General features: G+C 32.0%; 2 protein-coding genes across 4 annotated transcripts; one reads left to right on the top strand and one right to left on the bottom strand.

The window, feature by feature from the left end:
- The first annotated feature begins 7,355 nt into the window (after positions 1-7,355).
- LOC112697845 (uncharacterized) lies at positions 7,356-12,534 on the top strand. Of its 3 annotated transcripts, none has more exons than XM_025751202.3 (3): positions 7,356-7,508; positions 8,456-10,511; positions 10,713-12,534. In XM_025751202.3, the coding sequence occupies exons 2-3, from the start codon at positions 8,487-8,489 to the stop codon at positions 12,471-12,473; spliced, it is 3,786 nt and encodes a 1,261-aa protein (XP_025606987.1). In that variant the 5' UTR covers positions 7,356-7,508; positions 8,456-8,486; the 3' UTR covers positions 12,474-12,534. The 3 variants fall into 3 exon arrangements, with proteins under 3 accessions (XP_025606987.1, XP_025606988.1, XP_025606986.1); XM_025751203.3 differs by lacking the exon at positions 7,356-7,508 and adding an exon at positions 7,575-8,122; XM_025751201.3 differs by lacking the exon at positions 7,356-7,508 and adding an exon at positions 7,576-8,085.
- Positions 12,535-12,928: 394 nt separating this feature from the next.
- Positions 12,929-18,431, bottom strand: LOC112697844 (alpha-amylase-like). The gene is made up of 5 exons (XM_025751200.2): positions 18,235-18,431; positions 16,770-16,908; positions 14,521-14,769; positions 13,408-13,955; positions 12,929-13,327 (listed from the first exon to the last, which is right to left on the bottom strand). The coding sequence occupies exons 1-5, from the start codon at positions 18,325-18,327 to the stop codon at positions 13,070-13,072; spliced, it is 1,287 nt and encodes a 428-aa protein (XP_025606985.1). The 5' UTR covers positions 18,328-18,431; the 3' UTR covers positions 12,929-13,069.
- Positions 18,432-18,782: the final 351 nt, after the last annotated feature.

Here is an 18,782-nt window from a genome sequence, read left to right as displayed (position 1 = left end):
TATTTTATTACTCTTATGGCATTCCCATTTTCTACTGAGAACTCGTGGGTTGTTCTCACCCTAAAATCTTCCACCCTTTCAGTGTCACAGATTCGAAGACTCAGTTTGAAGCTGCGAGCGATTATTAGTCTTATTTGAATTAAGTTTATATGTTGAGTCGCTTTCCTAGAATTCCCTCGCGCGCCTTTGTTAGTTAACATTTTATTTTATACAGAGGGATAGGAGTTGTATCTGAGTTTTATTTGAATTCTTTTGTATGATATTTATTATTCTTACTAACTATGTGACTAGTATTGCTTGGAGATCTTTGATATATGATTTTAATTAATAGAAACAAAACTTTTCGGCTTTTTCTTAAAAATTGAAACGCAAAATCGAACTAAAGGCTCAGTATTAAATATTAAATACAGAAAACAGGTCAGTAACGCCTCACTTTTGGTACGATCATGACGTGCTGAAAGTTAGGGTGTTACATTACACGTCCAAAACTCACCGTCATCTTCTCCGGTTCTCACCTCAATTTCTCGCCGGCGAGGCCGCTGCATCCTCCTACCGACACCGTCCTCACCTCCGACGCTCAGCCTAACGTTGTTGTCGCTGTTTTCGTGCCTCTCTTCCAAACCGGCTTCACTTTCTCCCATTCCTTCAAACATCTTCTCACCGATGATACCACCATGCTCTTCTCCTTTTTCGGATCTAAGCATGGTTAGCTTCTTTCAAGATTTGAGCCCTATGCTTCACAATAGTGCCGCTTTTGTCATGACTAGTCTTTCAAAATTATGTTTCACCACAATAATAGTTTCTTCTGTTTATTCATCTTCTTCTATTTTAATGGTCAATTTAGGATGGTCATTTTAGTAGGTATGCGGATGGTTATTTTATTTTCATGTAGATGACTATTTTGATTGGATTGAGTTTAGTTCAATTCATTAGCTATGCGAATAATTATTTTTATCCTTAAGTAGATGGTTATTTTTATTAAGAGTGAGTGGCGTGTGGCAAGCTAAGTAGCGACGGTGAAATGTGATGATTATTGATGAACGTGGGGTGGCCGCCGGTTGAAAAAGAAGAGAGTATTGGAGGATTTTAGATGGTTATTTTTTTGAAATAACTAACTGGATATTTTAAAAATTTAAAATTTGAAATTGGAGAATTTGAAATTTGAATTTTGATGTGAAATAACTGAATAAGAGTTTTTAAATTTATTATTTCGTGGATAATTTTCATTTTTAATTCATATTGGGCTAAATAAGCAGCCCATTGTACATATTGTACAAATACCCCCATTGGCTCCCTAGTGGGACTCTATATTATTTTATGGGTTAAGTACTTTTTTCATCCCTAAGGTTTGGGGTGAAAATCAAATTCGTCTCCAATATTTTTTTATTATTAAAATCATTCTCAACATTACTAAACATTCGTCTTTTTTACCTCAATTTTAATTTTTTAACTAAATTATCTTTAACAATAATAAAAATAATATTAAAAAACAAAATTAAACCCACCTTCTTTTGGATAAATCTTCACTTTCTTCCCTTTTCACCCACCACTCTCTCTTGGGACTCTTCCTCCCCCATCCCTTTCCAAAATTCTTCTTCTCTCCCTTTTCGCCACCTTACCACCTCCGTTTTCTGCCTCCTTCTTCAAATTTTCTCTCTCTCTCTCTCCATCACCAACTTCAACCCTTCCTCCATTAGTGTTAGCCTCGCCTTCCTCATCTCGCCTTCCTCCTTAGGACTCAACGACAACCATGTTGGCATTGACCTCAACAGCGTCATTTCAGCTGAAGCTACCGATTTAGGTCTCCTACTCCAGTGTTAAGTCCAAAGATCTCATTTTGAAGTTGAATCTCGAGTTGGGTCTCCTACTCCACCGTCTTTCTATTCCTATTTTCTTTCCTTGCTGTCTATTCTTGTTCGATGTTCTCATTTTGTTCTTCCAATTTTTCATTTTTATTTTTGAAGAACATATACATCAGTGTTTTTATTATTTTTTGTTATGAGATCTTTAAATTAAAATAAAATTTTGAGCCTGTGGCCGCACACGCCTCTCTTCTCTGCTTTCAATTGATGGTCTACATTACCCCTAATAACATGTGTATGTCTGAATTACAATTTAAATGATAATTTTTTAAACATTATATTGTGTTATAGCATTGTTGGTAATTTAATAGAGATGGAATAAAAAATATAACTTCTGAGTTGTTGTCATTGAATTGTTACTGCCAATTTTTTTTCTCTATTTTCACTTTAAAATTAAGTTGCTATTACTATTGTTGGTGTTATTTGGATGAAAAGGTGATGTTGTGATGTGTTTAGATTGATGGATGGATAAAGAATGGTGTGGTGATGGTAGTCGTGATGACTGATGATGCAGAGGGTGTTAGGGGTGAGAATAGAAAAGATTTTTTTATTTTTGTTTTAGGGTAAAATTGTCTGAAAATTATTATTTATGGATAAAAAAATAATTTTATAATATTTTGTAATGTTGAGGATGATTTTAATAAGAAAAAGAAATCGAAAACGATTTTGATTTTGACCTCAAACTTTAGGAATAAAAAAATATTTAATTCTTATTTTATTCGAGATAACACATGACCCTAGCAATAATCAATGCATGATAAACAATATTATCTTAATTTATTTTTCTAAAAAGAAGAACTATAATTAAGTATTTGATCGCACTAATTTTTTTTCTGAAAATTAATAATTTGAAACTATCTTAAAATATAGTGAATGATGAACTTATTTTTTAAATCTTGAGAAATAATTGTTGCTTATTTTCTTTCTATTTCATCTCTAGCCAAAGGAATATTAAGATTAAAACTTATTCTTTGGTTCACTTAGGGCCTGTTTGAAAAGTTTCAAAAGTAATTTTTTTAGCTTTTGATTTATGAAAAATAGTAGTATTAATGTCTGGTGCAATTTTCAAAATCAAATTGGGGCTTTCTAAGAAGCTATTTAGAGGCTTATTGAGAAGTTAAAAAAAATGACTTCTCTCTTAATACTACTACTTTTTACCATATTTTTATAAAATAAGCATGACTAAAAATCCAAATACAAAATAACTTATTTATAAGCTACTTTTAATGTAATCATTTATTGTTTAAGCTATTTTTCAAAAGAAACTTAATTAAGTTGTTTACCCAAACTAGACCTTAAAATATTTAAATTTAGTTATTATTCAGCTAAATATATCTTTATAAAAAAATAATAATTAAGATATAAATACGTATTATATTAAATAATTTTTAATTATATATTAATCACATAAAAATATTTTCACGTGTGAGTAGTGATCTTAAATTTAATTAATTACTATGACCAAGTAACCAACATTGATTTGATTTTTGAAATGTCATATATATGAAGAGAGGATATATATATATTTGATGAGTTAGTTGCATTATTTTCCATGTACTTGTGATAGAAGGTTTTGTTTGACGCATACACATATCCTTAAAGCTATCATCACCAGCTTCTTAATGTCTTGCAAGGAACTATTTGGTGGAAGTTACCTCTTACTGAACCGTCAAGAGGCAACTCTTCTTGATCTGCTTGGACTCCTTTTTTTCTTCTAAACTCGAAAACCGGAGTTTCATCGAATGTCCGGTGGACATTAAGGCAGAGGAATTCCGGCAAAGATGGCTCCTCTTCACCTCCATTGTCGCGCTAAAAGCTTCTATTCACTTCAGGGAACACCATGAAAATTAATCGTGGGAGACAACTTGGAGTTGTGACTTGATGGTAATAAGTGGTTAAGAGAATAGGGTTGAATCTTAGTCTTTTTTTATTGAATATTAATTTTTAATTTTTTAATGGAATTTCAGGAGATTTTTTTCAGATACATCCTGATTCAGCTACTAGGTACAATGTAGCATATATTCAGTCTTCATCACAACAATGATGAAATTTCACTATATTTTCACATTACAAATACCAATTTCTCCTTAGAAACTACCCATTCCTATTTGGGATAAATCCAGATTCTAACTCCAATCTGAACTTGACTAGACCTCAATCTAACTTTCAACAGCAAAGTACTAACCCAATTTGCAAGAGAATCCACACAGGATCACGAAACACAATAGAAAGATGTACAAAGAAACTCTGAAACATCTATAACTTTTTCTCTAATTTTGATCATTGTCTTTTTTCTCTCATTGGTTTTTTCTTACAAACCTCACCATATTTGCCTTTTTCACCATGAGACTCAGACAGACAAAACTAATAAAAAGAAAACAAAATGAGTACCATTGAAGGAGAAGAACTCAGGAAGCTCGAATAGCTATGAGAACTCTGTGCTTTACACTTTTTCTCCTTGATCTCAACCCTTGGCCGTTCACCTTTAATATAGAAGGGGAAGCTTCTAAGGTTGAAACTGGTTCAGCCAACCTAGCAACTTCTTCTCCAACCTTAGAGTAGCAGCAGTTCGAACAGAGAAGAGAGAGAGAGGGAACCCAAACCTACTTGCATGTACCGCTCTCATCCTTTTTTATACATCTTCTTCAATCTTGGCCATTGATATTGACTTTGGCCCCAAGATTTAATTTTGACCATTGATGAACTTCTAACTCAGGACAACTTCAAGTTTCTTATTTTTGCTTCTTTCCTATCTGAGATTTAGAGGCTATCTTCTTCTTGGTGGAACAAAAAATGGAAATAAGTTTTTACTAAGGTAGATGCTTCTTGACCGAGACCGATCATTTCCTTTTCTTGGCAACAAAATCTTGAAGTCTTTTTTCAAATTTTTCTTTCCATAAAAAATATATTTCTTAGCCTTTTTTCATAGCCTTTTTTCTGAGGCTTTATTTTTCTTTTATCTTCCTTTTTGATGATAGACGTGACCGAAGGAGAGAGAAGAGAGAGAAAAGAAAAGCCTTTGATAAAAGCTTTCAATACAAATTAAATTGAATTGAATTGGGAGTTACAGTTACTAAAAGAGAAATTAATTGAATTGAAATTTGAGTTCTAGTAACCAAAGAAAGTAGGTAACCGAAGAGTGATTGATCCATTTCCTTCTTTCTTCTTCTATTTTGGATCAAGAAAGATGTTGGACCAAGAGATATGTTGACTTGGACTTTGCATTAATTTCTTGGGTCAATTAATTTTACTATTTTTTTTTTAAATTCAGCCACTTGATATGAAATGATTTTTGCATAAGGGTTAATTTATTGAAAGTCAGATTGGGCTTGGTTAGCTTTGGCCCAATAAAAACTAATTTTCTTTCATACACACTAAATTAAATTCATCAAATAAACAATTAGAAGTAATTAAATAAACACTTAATAATAATTTTAATAATTTTTTAATTTATATTTTAATAATGCTTGATCACCATTTCAATTTTTCAAATTCAACATAGCTCAATACACTTTCAAACAATGGAAGATTTTTAGGGTTCTTCAAAAACAAACTAAAAAGTTCGTTCACTATTACTTTTTCATAATCATTTTTGTTATTGGTAATGCTAGAAAAACAAAAACAAAATTTATTAAAATTTATTTTATTTAGTATTTAATAATATTAGAAAAACAAAAATTAATAAATATTAAATAAAAAATTTTTTGATTATTTTTTATTAATTTTTTTTGTTACTAAATATTTATATATTTGTCATTTTTTGTATTTATGTTATGAATATAATTAATTAACATCATAGATTTAAAGATTTAACTTTAAAAAGCTACAATAACAATTATACACAGCATGACCAAGAAATTAAAGGGCTAAAATTATAGAAATCATAGATGATATTGATTTATTCAAATTTTTTAGTAATTTGACGTATATGTTTTGGAATTTTGAATCATCGACAAAAAATAAAAATATAACAAAAGTCAGGACTATTTTTTTTTGTTATTTTAATTTTTAAATTGTTAAATTAGTGTAGAAATTATCGAAAAATTGATTCAAGAATTTAAAGGTAATTTAAATATTTTGAACTTTAATAGAGCAGGAAATTAGTTTATCGACTTCGATAAACGTCGATTGTTATTGTGTGAATGAAAAATACGAAAGATGAGTACTTGCAGTAAAAGGCACTTTGATAAGTATTTAAAAAGTATATAATAATTTTATTAATATAAAATATTAGATATAAAATAAAACTTGTAAAATTTATTATCTAATATTTTTGAGATATAGAAATAGGTGTCTTTTATAGACATAGAATTAAAAATAGAATTGATGTTAAAATTATTAAATATTTCGAAATAGAACTGAATAAATATTCTATTTTAGAATAGAAAGAAGAAATAGAAATATTCTAGAAACTAGAAATAAAAAAATAATTTGAAATTCTTTTTGGATTATTTTACTCAATTTACGAGTTGCTCAAAAAATCTGTTGATTTTGAACCACAGGATGGATAGTTGTCATAGGTGATGAATTGATTTTTTATCGATGTCACTCTATTTTTGTTCGTCTATAATGATTGAGAAATCCACAAATCTCAATTGTATTTTTCAAATGGTATTTTTTTCTTCTTCTCCTGTTCGATTGTATTTCCTTGGAAACTTAGGGAAGTGTTTTGTAAACATACGTATAAAAAGAACTTATTTCATTTAGCTTCTTTATGCCCACTATAACTAGTTATTTCGGTTTTCTACTAGCGGCGTTATTAAGTCAGAATAATAATTATTAAAATTGTCCGTTACAAAATTAAAATAAAAACAAATAAAATTAAATTATGACTCATAATGCACAATAAAAAATAAACTATAAGATAACAGATCAAAAATTAAAAAGGTGAACTAACTCAATAATTCTGATCTGGCTACTGGTAGATTTTGCTGTAAGATAAACTATAAGACAATCAAACTTGCGTCAACATAGATGTATTTAGATTTAGTAACCCTAACAATAAATTAGTTACATTGGTGTATGTGTGTAGATGCACTATTATAGGCTTATAGCTATCATCATCCAAGTGTCATGTGACCTTTTCTTAGAACACGAAGAAATCAAATCACATAGCATCAATTTTCTAAATCTTTTACAATTATGCTACATACACAACAATAATTAATTATTAAATTAGTTATTCATATAAAATAAGTTAAAATATAAATATATATTAACAATAAATTAAATAATATATATATTTATATATAAATACATAATAGATTAAATTGATTTTTAACATGCAAAAAGTATTTTTATTTTTTTTAAATAATATTTTTGCCACCTTTAAAATTTAGTAGTATTTCAGAAAACAGAAAGAGAAATATTAATAATATTATTATTACTATTGGTTTATTTGTTTGTGTTACAAGGTAGGCTTAGCTGCACTAACTGTGCAAACCTTTTAACTCTTCACATTTTATTTTATTTTCATTTTGCTTTTATTTTCTTAATTACTAAATTTAGCTTCATACTTTTTCCTCCCTGAAGCTAATTTTGATTTTTTTTTCATTGTTTGATGTATTTTCCTCCTCAGAAACTTTTCAGTGATCTTTAATATCTCTTCAACTCTCAATCATCACTTTGGTTTCTGCTTTAATCAAGGTATGTTTCTCTCTCTCTCTCTCCCCCTATGCATAATTTTTTTTAATTTTTTTTATCTTTTTTTCCTTTTCTATTTTTCTATTTTCCTACATTTTTTCAACACCCCAAATTATTGTAGCTTAATATCTGGTTTATGTTCTTGGTTGTTTGCCAATTCTTCCTTGGAGATTGAATTGGTCTCCCTGTCTGCTGTATACCCTCTTTGCATGTCGATCAAGATAATGTGGCAAAATTTTAGTATTGACTTTTAATCAAGTCCTTGTATATTCATCTTTAATTTGTTATGATCATCACTTCTTTTTCTTTTCCATCTTGCAAAACCTTTGGATTATAGCAGTTTTCTATATCAATTGTAGCTGGGATTGGAACATATATTTGCCTAACTGCATGGCATTAAGATTATAGGATTAAGAAATATTTGTTATTGCCTTTGCCAACCTTCATTATAACTATATATATCACCAGAATTTTTCAACAAATCAGTTGAGAATTCGCGGGGTTTTCGATTGCCAATTCGATTGCCCGGCAACCACAATGATCTTCAAATGTTAAAGGCTGAGATATTTGCCTCCACAAGGTTAGCTGCTACAGAATGCAGATGGTGTAATATATAGGTCTCAATTTTGTTCTGTTTTTTATATTGGTAATTCTATTTAGGAAGACTAGAATTCTAAATAATGTATGTCTCTGTGTGCAAAGAACAATGTGAAGGCTTAACAAATATCATGATTTTAGTGCTTCAGGGCAATTTGCATAACCCTTGATCTAATTTAACTTCCCAATAGATATGATGAATTCTAAAAGAAAAATGATATGGTTTGATTGATCTAAAAGTATTGTCTTTAGAGAAGTTTTTCAATCAGGTCCCTATTTTGGGCAATAAGAAATCATTTTTGTTCTTAATTTTGTTTTTCATTGATTGAGTTTCTTTGCATCTTGTGTTTCAGGTAGCTTTTGCAGTTCCAAGAGTTGATAAGAATGGAGGGTGTTGAGGAGAATCTACCCTCATCAGAATCCTCTTCAGAAAGTGCTAATGAGCAAAAGCAGCAAAATGTAGAAACCCCTGGTGAAACTTCACATGTAAATGAATCCACTGTTAGTGATAGTAGAGAAGAATCCGAGACTCGTTTGCCGGAGACAACAGCCGAGGAATTAACCGAATCAGCAATGCTGCCTAATGCTTCTTCTGGTAGTCCAATTATTGTTGAAGAAATTGAAAATCCTCCCACAGATGACTCGGCATCATCGCCGCTGGATGATACTAAGCTTCACACAGCAGGATCAAATGATGATCAAATTATAGAACAAGATAATTCAGGTTCTACAGAGAATGTAGATTCTGAAGAGATCCTTGAGCAGCAGAAGAATGTTGAGACTGATGATTCAAATGATGTCCAAATCACAGAACAAGATGATTCAGCTTCTACAGCGAATGCAGATTCTGAAGAGATCCTTGAGAAGCAGGAGATTGTTAATAATGATGATCGAATCATGGAACAAGAAAATTCAGCTTCTATGGAGAATGCAGATTCTGAAGAGATCCTTGAGAAGCAGGAGGATGTTAATAATGATGATCAAATCATAGAACAAGATAGTTCTGCTTCTACAGCAAATGCAGATTCTGAAGAGAGCCTTGAGAAGCAGGAGAATTTTCATAATGATGATTCAAATGATCATCAAACGTTAGAACAAGATAATTCAGCTTCTACGGCGAATGCAGATTCTGAGGAGATCCTTGAGAGGCAAAAGAATGTTAATGATGAAGACTCAAAAGATAATCAAATCATAGAACAAGATAATTCAGCCTCTGCAGAAAATGCAGATTCTGAAGAGATCCTTGAGAAGCAGGAGAATGTTACTAATGATGATCCAAATGATGATCAAATCATAGAACAAGATAATTCAGCTTCTACGGCGATTGCAGATTCTGAAGAGATTCTTGAGAAGCAGGAGAATGTTAACGATGAAGATTCAAAAGATGATCAAATCATAGAACAAAATTCAGCTTCTACAGAAAATACAGGTTCTGAAGAGATCCTTGAGCAGCAGAATAATGTTAATGATGAAGATTCAAAAGATGATCAAATCATAGAACAAAATTCAGCTTCTACAGACAACACAGGTTCTGAAGAAATCCTTGAGCCGCAGAAGAATGTTAATGATGAAGACTCAAAAGATGATCAAATCATAGAACAAAATTCAGCTTCTACAGAAAATGCAGGTTCTGAAGAAATCCTTGAGCCGCAGAAGAATGTTAATGATGAAGACTCAAAAGATGATCAAATCATAGAGCAAGATAATTCAGCTTCTACAGAAAATCCAGGATCTGAAGAGATCCTTGAGCAGCAGAAGAATGTTAATACCGATAATTCAAATGATGGTCAAATCTTAGAACAAGAGAATTCAGCTTCTACAGAAAAAGCAAATTCTGAAGAAATTCTTGAGAGGCAGAAGAATATTAACAATGATGAATCTAGTGTCACTACCATCGATGATCAAACGGAGATTCCGGCTTCTAATCCTGAAACAAAAGAGTTCCATGATGACAGTACCAAAGAAGTTATGTTATCATTGCCTCAAATCATAGTTACTGATTTTAGCAAGGAAAATTCAACACTGACGAGTTCAAATTCTTGTAATGCTATGGATGCCATGAATGCTGATTCTGAACCGGAAGATTTCTATGATAGTAATCAAGGTGGTTCTGCCGTTAAAACTTCTTCCATTACGGATGCAAATGACTTGATAAAACGGTCTACATCGGCACCGGAAATAAAATTGTTGCAGATGCTGAAGGAGAATAGAAGACGAAAGATGAACTCAACGGCTCGAAAAAGGGCTGATGTTGCTCATATACCAACCGGCTCGCCTTCAAGTTCAAAGAAAAATGCTGAGAATAGAGGCTTCATCGACACGGCAGCTCCCTTCGAATCTGTAAAGGAAGCTGTTTCCAAGTTCGGAGGAATTGTGGATTGGAAGGCTCATAAGAAACAGACCGTGGAGGTATAAAATTTAAAAAATAATTACAACACAAATTACAAATGTTAGGTAGAAACTCAGGTGCAGTCGACTTCACGTGAAGTTGATAGCTGAGAGCTAGCCGTAAGATGAAAATTTAGTCAAATCAGTCAAACCATCTGAGTTTCCACCCAAATGTTATGATATATTCAGTGAATGTTAATTTTGGCACATTCTATGATGCAGAGACGAAAGGACGTAGAACAAGAACTCGAGAAAGTGCAGCAGGAGATCCCAATATACAAAAAGAAATCAGAGACGGCAGAGAAAGCGAAACAAGAAGTACTTCAGGAGCTGGACACCACCAAGAGACTAATAGAAGAGCTGAAACTGAACCTGGAGAGAGCACAAACCGAAGAGCGTCAGGCAAGACAGGATTCGGAACTCGCGAAGCTTAGAGTGGAAGAGATGGAGCAAGGTATCGCCGAGGACTCTAGCGTGGCGGCCAAGGCACAGCTTGAGGTCGCAAAGGCCAGGTACACTGCGGCAGTTACAGAGCTAACATCGGTTAAAGAGGAGCTGGACGCGTTGCGTAAGGAATACGCTTCCTTAGTTGTTGAAAAAGAGGAAGCTATTCAGAAATCGGAAGAAGCAATTACTTCGTCCAAACAGGTTGAGAAGACTGTGGAAGAATTAACCATTGAGTTGCTTGCTATAAAGGAATCGATGGAAGCAGCACATGCAGCGCACATGGAAGCCGAAGAACATCGGATGGAATCGGTTATGGCTAGGGATCAGGACTCTCTCAATTGGGAAAAAGATCTTAAACACTCAGAGGAAGAACTTCAAAGAATAAACCAGAAAATCTTAGCTGCTAAAGATCTTAAGTCTAAATTGGACACGGCTTCGACTTTGCTGACGGATCTGAAAGATGAAATGAATGCTTATACAGAAGCACAGTCGAGGCAAGACGGAAGTGCCGAACGTGAAGAACTGTGGCCTTTGAGGACGAAGATACACAATGAAATAAAAGAAGCCGTTGAATCTGCGAAGAAGGAACTTGCGGAAGTGAAAAGTAACATAGAAAAAGCAACTGCTGAGGTTAGTAACTTAAAGGAAGCCGCAGCGGCGTCGAAAACCGAACTTGAAGAAGAGAAATTGAACCTTGCATCGATTCGGCAAAAAGAGGAAATGGCCTCAATCACTGCGAAATCTCTAGAAGCTGAAGTAGAGAAAAGCAGAACAGAAAAGCTTCTGCTTCAGATGAAAGAAAGGGAAGCTAGAATTCCGCAGAAAGTACGAGAAGCTGCTGAAGAGGCTAAAGAAGCCAACTCACTGAGTCAAGCAGCTCGCGAAGAGCTGCAGCGAGCGAAGGAGGAGGCTGAGCAAGCGAAGGCGGCAGCGAGCGCAATGCAGAGCAGATTACTTGAAGTTCTAAAGGAGATTGAGGCTGCCAAGACTTCCGAGAGATGCGCAATGGCGGCAATCAATGCATTGAAGGAGAGTGAATTAGCTCAAAGCAGCCAAGAAGCAGATTCGTCGGCGGAGGTAGTGACGCTTTCTTTGGAGGAGTATTACTTGCTGAGCAAGCATGCACATGAGGCTGAAGAGGGAGCCAAGGCAGTGATGGCGACGGCGAATGCTGAAATTGAGGCAGCTAAGGAATCTGAAATGATAAGTTTGGAAAAGTTGAATGAAGTGACTACAGAGATTGCTGCTAGAAGAGAAACTTTAAGGGATGCAATGTGTAAAGCTGAGAAGGCTAAAGAAGGAAAGTTAGGCATGGAATACGAGTTGCGAAGATGGAGGTCGGAGCGCGACAGAGGGGAACACCAGAAAAGCATGTCCAGGGACAGTTTTGATTCAGGTTCAAGGGGTTATGACAGTGCAATTGGATCACCAGATTTAAGAAATGGAAAGAAGAAGAAGAAGTCATTTTTTCCAAGGTTTTTGATGTTCTTTGCAAGAAGAAAATCATATTCGTCACATCACTGTAGTCCCTATTGAAAACATCATTTTTATTGATATTGCATCATGATTCATGATAAATAAATTCTTAACCATCTCATGATCTTTCTTTTCTTCATTCCCTTTTGAAAAATTATAACCATATACTTCTCAACATGTTTGTTATTGCTTTGATTGGATTGCATTCTACACACCTATTCACCCTGAGGATTTGTTTTATGTGCCTTTGTCTAGAGGAAACGTGATTTTTTTTGAAAGTTTACATTAGAGTACATAAATTTCAGAACAAATATTCAAATTAATCTTCAAATTTTGGCAGAGTAGTGATCATATTAGTCCTGAAACTTTAAAAGATTATCATTATTTTTCCGTGATATAGATTAATTCTTCCAATCTGTCTCGCGGCTTAATATTTTGGAGATTCAGATGGTAATTTTTAAAATTTGAGACTAATTTAGTCACTTCAAAAAAAAAAAAAAGAAACTAATTAGATATATATTTTAAATTTAGATATCCATTCATGTGTATTTTGTGAACATCAACAATGGACATGTATGTCATTATTCTAGTCATCAATTTATTTTTACAAGAAATGTAATAAAAATACATATGCATATATCTGTATAAAGTGCATTTCACTTTAATTCCCACACAGCATAGTCTTGTCCATTGGCAACAACTTGAGCATTTGATGGAAGAAGGTTTCCAAGATTCTCATTTGGTCCAATCTTGACAATGATTTTGTTGGCAATGTTGGCCATGTAAAGATCAGCTTGAGCTGCTAGAATGTTTATTGAGCTTGTTGCTGTGATTCCATTCCTTTTTCTTATGGCTGATAAACTCTTTATGTTATCCTTTATACCATTCTGACGTTCAAAATAGTCATGGTAGAACTGCATGTACAATATATAAAACATAGTTAAAGAAAACACAATCCCAAGATCAGAAAAAATGCAAGTGGTGGTTTACTTACAATTGAAGGGTGACCAGGATGAGTGAGAATGTAAACATAACCCAACATAATCTTATCCTCAGGAAAAGGATATGTCTTCTGAGACCCAGTGTCATGATTATCCACCAATGTCACAGCACTTTCAGGCTTTGTTCCAATCATACCTGGTGGTTTTCCATTACCATCCTTCAACCTCCATAACTCACCTTCAACAGCAGCACCAAGAATCATCTTTGTTGTGAAGTCAAATGTAAGTACACCACTTCCAACCTCATTCACCCAATTTACCAATTTGCCCCTGTGTGCATCTTGGTTTGCAAGGGGCTTGTTGTCATTTCCCAAGGCCACTTTTTCAAATAATTCTCCAACTGAAAATTCTGGTTTAGTGTTGTCTATATAGAGTTTGGTGAATTTTGGTGCATATCCTAAAACCATGTCAAATCTCCAACCTGAGAATCCTACTTCTGTTTTGAGCCAGTTCATCCAATCTGAGAGTTCTTGTTGTACTCTTGTACTTGTGTGATCTATGTCTGGGACCTGACCCCACCCAATTCCTGTGTCAGGGTTACCTGCACCAACCGAGTAATGTTATTTGAATTTGAATATATAAAAGTTCATAAGGCTAATTGTTGTTGTTATTGAAGTAAAAGTGGTGATACACCTTAATATTGGAAATTTTGGTATTTTTTAAAATTATAGAAAGTACACAAATCAGATGGTCCGATTTTAGTACTTCAAATTTTTTAACTTTTTTTAACACAAATCGGACGATCCAATTTCTACTTATCTAGTTAAACGATTCCACATTTAAGAATAACATCTCAATAATCCATATTTTAAAAAAATACCACTACTCTTCAAATATTAAAAATAAAAAGTTTATAATTGTGAGTAACTAAAAAATGTGCAAAATCAATATAACTTAAATTTCAACTATACTTATATAATCACTATAATAATAGACACTATAAAATTTACCATATTATATTGTGTGTTAACATGTGATCAATTTATGTTAAATGAGATGTAAATTTCTATTTATTCACTATTCAATAATAAATATACGTTATATTTTATGAAATATGATGACAATACTACATAAATAATTATATTTTTATTTTTAGAAAATTATACCTGTACCGTGAAATTCAGGATCATCTCTGCAAATTTCGGCCACACCCCAGTCTAGACGACTATCTGGGGTGCCGCCTTCGAATATACTATTTCCATTGCTGTCGAATCTCTCCGGCATACGGTGGTTGATGACGATGTCGGATACAGCCTTTACTCCACTCTGTTTGAATGCAGCAACCAGTGATTTCAACTCTTCCTTGTTCCCATATTTGGATGTGTCAAGATCATATAGCCTCTTCGGCAAGTAACCTGCAAATTCAAATTGTGTTCTATTTTTGTTACATATATAAATTCAAATCAAGCATATCATGTATATTATACAAATTTCTCGATATATATCATATTATTTTATAGTTTCAGAATTTATTGAAAACAATCTAATATTGTTTTGATAATATAAAAGAAGGTAAAAATTCAGATGCAGTAGATTTCACATGAAGTTGATAGTTTGGAGCCGTTAGATGATTTGATTAATTTGACTAAATTTTCATCTAGCGACTCTCAGTTATCAATTTCACGCGAGGTCGATTGCGCCTGAGTTTTCACCGTACAAAAAATTCCGAATTAAAGTTTGACGTTTTTTATTTTTTAATTACCATTACTCTCAAATTACCTAAAAAATGTTATATATGTGCACACCAAAAATATTTACCATGTAGTTGTGTATATTAGTAAATTTTGTATTCTAACATATATTCTATATGAAAAATTAATTTAATGGCTAATTTTTTGTTTATATAAATAAAATAACCTATATAACTAGCTAAAAAATATATTATATCAAAATAATTAACAACTTAATAATCATTATATTGTGAAAGAGATAATAATGAATTGGAATTAAACTGAGGTTATCGACAAGTTGCTGAATGTTGAATTAAAATTTTTAGAAATTATTACTAGAATGTTCATGAATGATAAAGTTACTTATTCAAGTTAACAACCAATGGTAAAAAAATAAAAGTTTAATAAAAAATAAATAAGAGTTGATCAAGTTATTAGAATATCATAGAAGTTTTATATATTATGTTTGACAAATTAAATTTAAAAATTATAAATTTAAGAATAAAAATACAAGTATTAAAAAATTAGAAGATATATTTAATTTTATAGTCAAAATTATTGACTTGAATAAAAGGACTTTGTACATAGTCAAATTAAGTTAGAATATAATAATTAAATACAAATTTAAAAGTATAAAAATATATAAAATACAATTAAATATCTTAGACATTAAGATTAGTTATCATTATTTGTCTACAATTAGAAATTTATACCTGATGTATATTTCAAGTGAAATATATGGACTTAGATTAAACATTTTCACTTTTTCAAGAATTAATATATATATATATATATAATTGTTGCATTGTAGTATAATCATTTTTCTTTTCAGTATATTATTATACTGATTTAGAAAAAATTATATTAAGATTATATTGTATTATTAATGAAATATTTACGTAAATGAGCGACGCTATGGCTAATTAAGTTGTGGCGATATTTATTCTGACATGAACTCTCAATACTATTTCTTTAATTTTATTTACAAATGTATAAATAAGGAGTTGAGTCAAGACTCAAGACCCTACCCCACGACTTACAAAGTTGCAGTTCTGATTAATTTCAACCGCGTTAGGCAGGGCAGCAATTTATTAAAGTGTCCATTATATAATATTAATATCTTCTTTTACTTATTAGTAAATGTGTATAACAATATTATAAAAAAAGTGGGATTAGTTTGTATTGGATGATATATAGTTATGATTTATGATGTATGAATACTGACACGGACACGAAACACGATATAATACGAGACACGTTGATATGTGATTTTCAAAATCTTATATGATACGGGAACAAGCATACATATAAAATATAAAGTATTTTTTAGATAAATCGTAATGATATTTTGATATTTTATTAATATTAAAATAAAAATTAAAAATTTTAATTATTTTAATATTTTTTAATTATATCAAGTATTTAAAATATTTTTTTGTTTTAATAAATAATAATATATATTATATCTAAATTTATTTTAAGAATATATATTAAGAATAAAACTGGACACGCTGACACGTAATGCTATTTAGGTGTGTTCGGAAAAGATTTTTTTATTTTTTATTATGACACGGTTGGAAACAACAGACACGCATGTCAGACGAGTGTCGGTAAATATCATGTCCAAAATATGTCCGAAAGAAAAACTATGTTGAAGAAATCATAAAGAATTTATATATATATACCTTGAGAGCCGTTAATATCAGCATTAGAGGGAGGAGGAAGCCAAACATATTCAGCACCAGAAGCTGCAATCTCACCCACTAATGGCTTCAAATGATTCCACCATCCTCCTTCTTGCTCACTTGATGCCCACACAAACCCCTATAATGATAAATCCACAAAACTATCAATTATTTCTTCTTAAACTAATTAATGATATTAATGTTTTTATCTACTAAAATAATAATAGATAACAACAGTTTTTATTTAGTTTAACAACGGTTTCAAAACGTCGCTAAATAATTAAATGAGTTAGATGCATGTTATAATATATAGGTGACTTCTATGGTGACTTTTCTCTTACGGTGACTATGGTGACTAAGGTGACTAGTTAAATTAGATCAACCAATATAATGTTGACATGTGGCATGTTTAGCACAAATAGAAAGCTTTGACATAATTGACCATAATAAATTGGCTAATAAAAAAAATAAAAAAAGGTAAAATTTTTGGATATTAATTAAGAATAATAAACAATTAACTAAATCATCCCAGAAAAATGTAATAAATTAAAAAATACAAAAAATAAAAAGATTGGTTCAAAAGGTTCCACAACTTCCAAAAATCATCAAAGGTAGGTGCGGCTGAAAGCCTTCTATATTTCTCCACTGCGAAAGTCACGGTTTTCTCAACTTGTTTCTCGTCTCTAATAAAACAATGGAACTTGCAATCTGGCAACTGAATTCATTTTGAACATCCGCTGCATCTACAAATACATTGTTTTTCACAAATACCCTCACTACTTTTATTTTTTGTCATGGCCTTCATGAAGACATGCCCAAATAAAAATCTGGACCTGAAGAGAACACGCCCCTTCTTCCTTATCAATCCGTCGAAGACGCTGATGAGCTGCCACGGTTCTTTTGGACACTTCTAACCGCTACTTCTTCCAATGGGTCCAAATCCCAAGATACGGTGCTTTGAGTTTCAGTAAAAGAGCATATGCATTCATTTCCTGCTGGTACAGTGCTCCACCATGGTGATGCTTCTTATCCAATGGAACATCAAGACTTTTATTTAAAAAAGAAACAAAAATTATTTTTGGAATGCAAAATTACATAAATATCTTCCCAGTAAACTTCTGAAGTTACTGTATTTATCTTTATTCTTTAATTGCATAATTCTGAGCGACGTCGTTTCGCTCATTCTTAGAGAGTCCTTTGGGTCAGATGTTATGATATTATTGGTGGGTCAAAGCATAGCCACCGTTAGTCACCAGTATCCAGGCACCAGAAAACTCACCTAATATATATTATCCAAAACTTTAAGATAACAGTTCTATTTAAGTATATATGTACTATTAATTAATTCGACTTAAAAAAGAAAAGGAAATTTTATTATTCATTTAATTTAAATTTAACTAATGTAATACTTCTTCACAAATAACATTTAAAATTTCAACAAAGTATATTGGCGACAGATATATACCTGAAATAGTATGGTAGAGGTGGAGAAAGAAGGGAGAAGAGAAATGCAAAGGCATAGGAAGCATAGTGAAAACAAGAGTAGTGACGACTTCATTTTTTTTTCTTTCTATTTTTGTGTGTGGCAATAAATAACAGGGTGTTTATGTAGCCTTATATAGGCATCATTGATGAGAATAAGGTGCAATGAATTTTCAAAGAAACGCAAATGTGTCCTATGTCTCGTACGTTATACGTTAGGCGCAAGTCTAGAAAAATGTTCCAAAGTTTTGTCAAAATTTAACGACTTGAAAGTTTGACAAGTAATTAGCTAGTAGATAAGTAGAAGCCTCTACTCTCTAATTTTGGCCTCAATTCAAACAATGTTGCTGCTGATTATTAAATATTAATAAAGCTAAGAGGATAGCACACGTATTTGTAAAAGATAGGGACACCGTACCACAATTCAACATATATATGCAACGTAGTATATATCTCTATTTCGAACGGATTATTAAATTGATATAGTTAGAAATTCAAAAATTAAAAGTTCAAGGTTTAATTAAAGTAAGT

The sequence above is a fragment of the Arachis hypogaea genome, chromosome 16 (genome assembly GCF_003086295.3).
Source record: "Arachis hypogaea cultivar Tifrunner chromosome 16, arahy.Tifrunner.gnm2.J5K5, whole genome shotgun sequence".
NCBI classification, from domain to species: Eukaryota; Viridiplantae; Streptophyta; class Magnoliopsida; order Fabales; family Fabaceae; genus Arachis; species Arachis hypogaea.
The sequence above is the reverse complement of the archived record's forward strand: the minus strand, read 5'-3'. Positions and strand labels throughout refer to the sequence as shown.

Coding starts and splice junctions, on each gene's coding strand:
- LOC112697845 (XM_025751202.3), top strand. CDS start 8,487: ATGGAGGGTGTTGAGGAGAATCTACCCTCATCAGAATCCTCTTCAGAA. Junction 10,512..10,712: donor ATAAGAAACAGACCGTGGAG/GTATAAAATTTA, acceptor TCTATGATGCAG/AGACGAAAGGACGTAGAACA.
- LOC112697844 (XM_025751200.2), bottom strand. CDS start 18,327: ATGAAGTCGTCACTACTCTTGTTTTCACTATGCTTCCTATGCCTTTGC. Junction 16,909..18,234: donor CCTCTACCATACTATTTCAG/GTATATATCTGT, acceptor TTATCATTATAG/GGGTTTGTGTGGGCATCAAG. Junction 13,956..14,520: donor TCCTGAATTTCACGGTACAG/GTATAATTTTCT, acceptor CGGTTGGTGCAG/GTAACCCTGACACAGGAATT.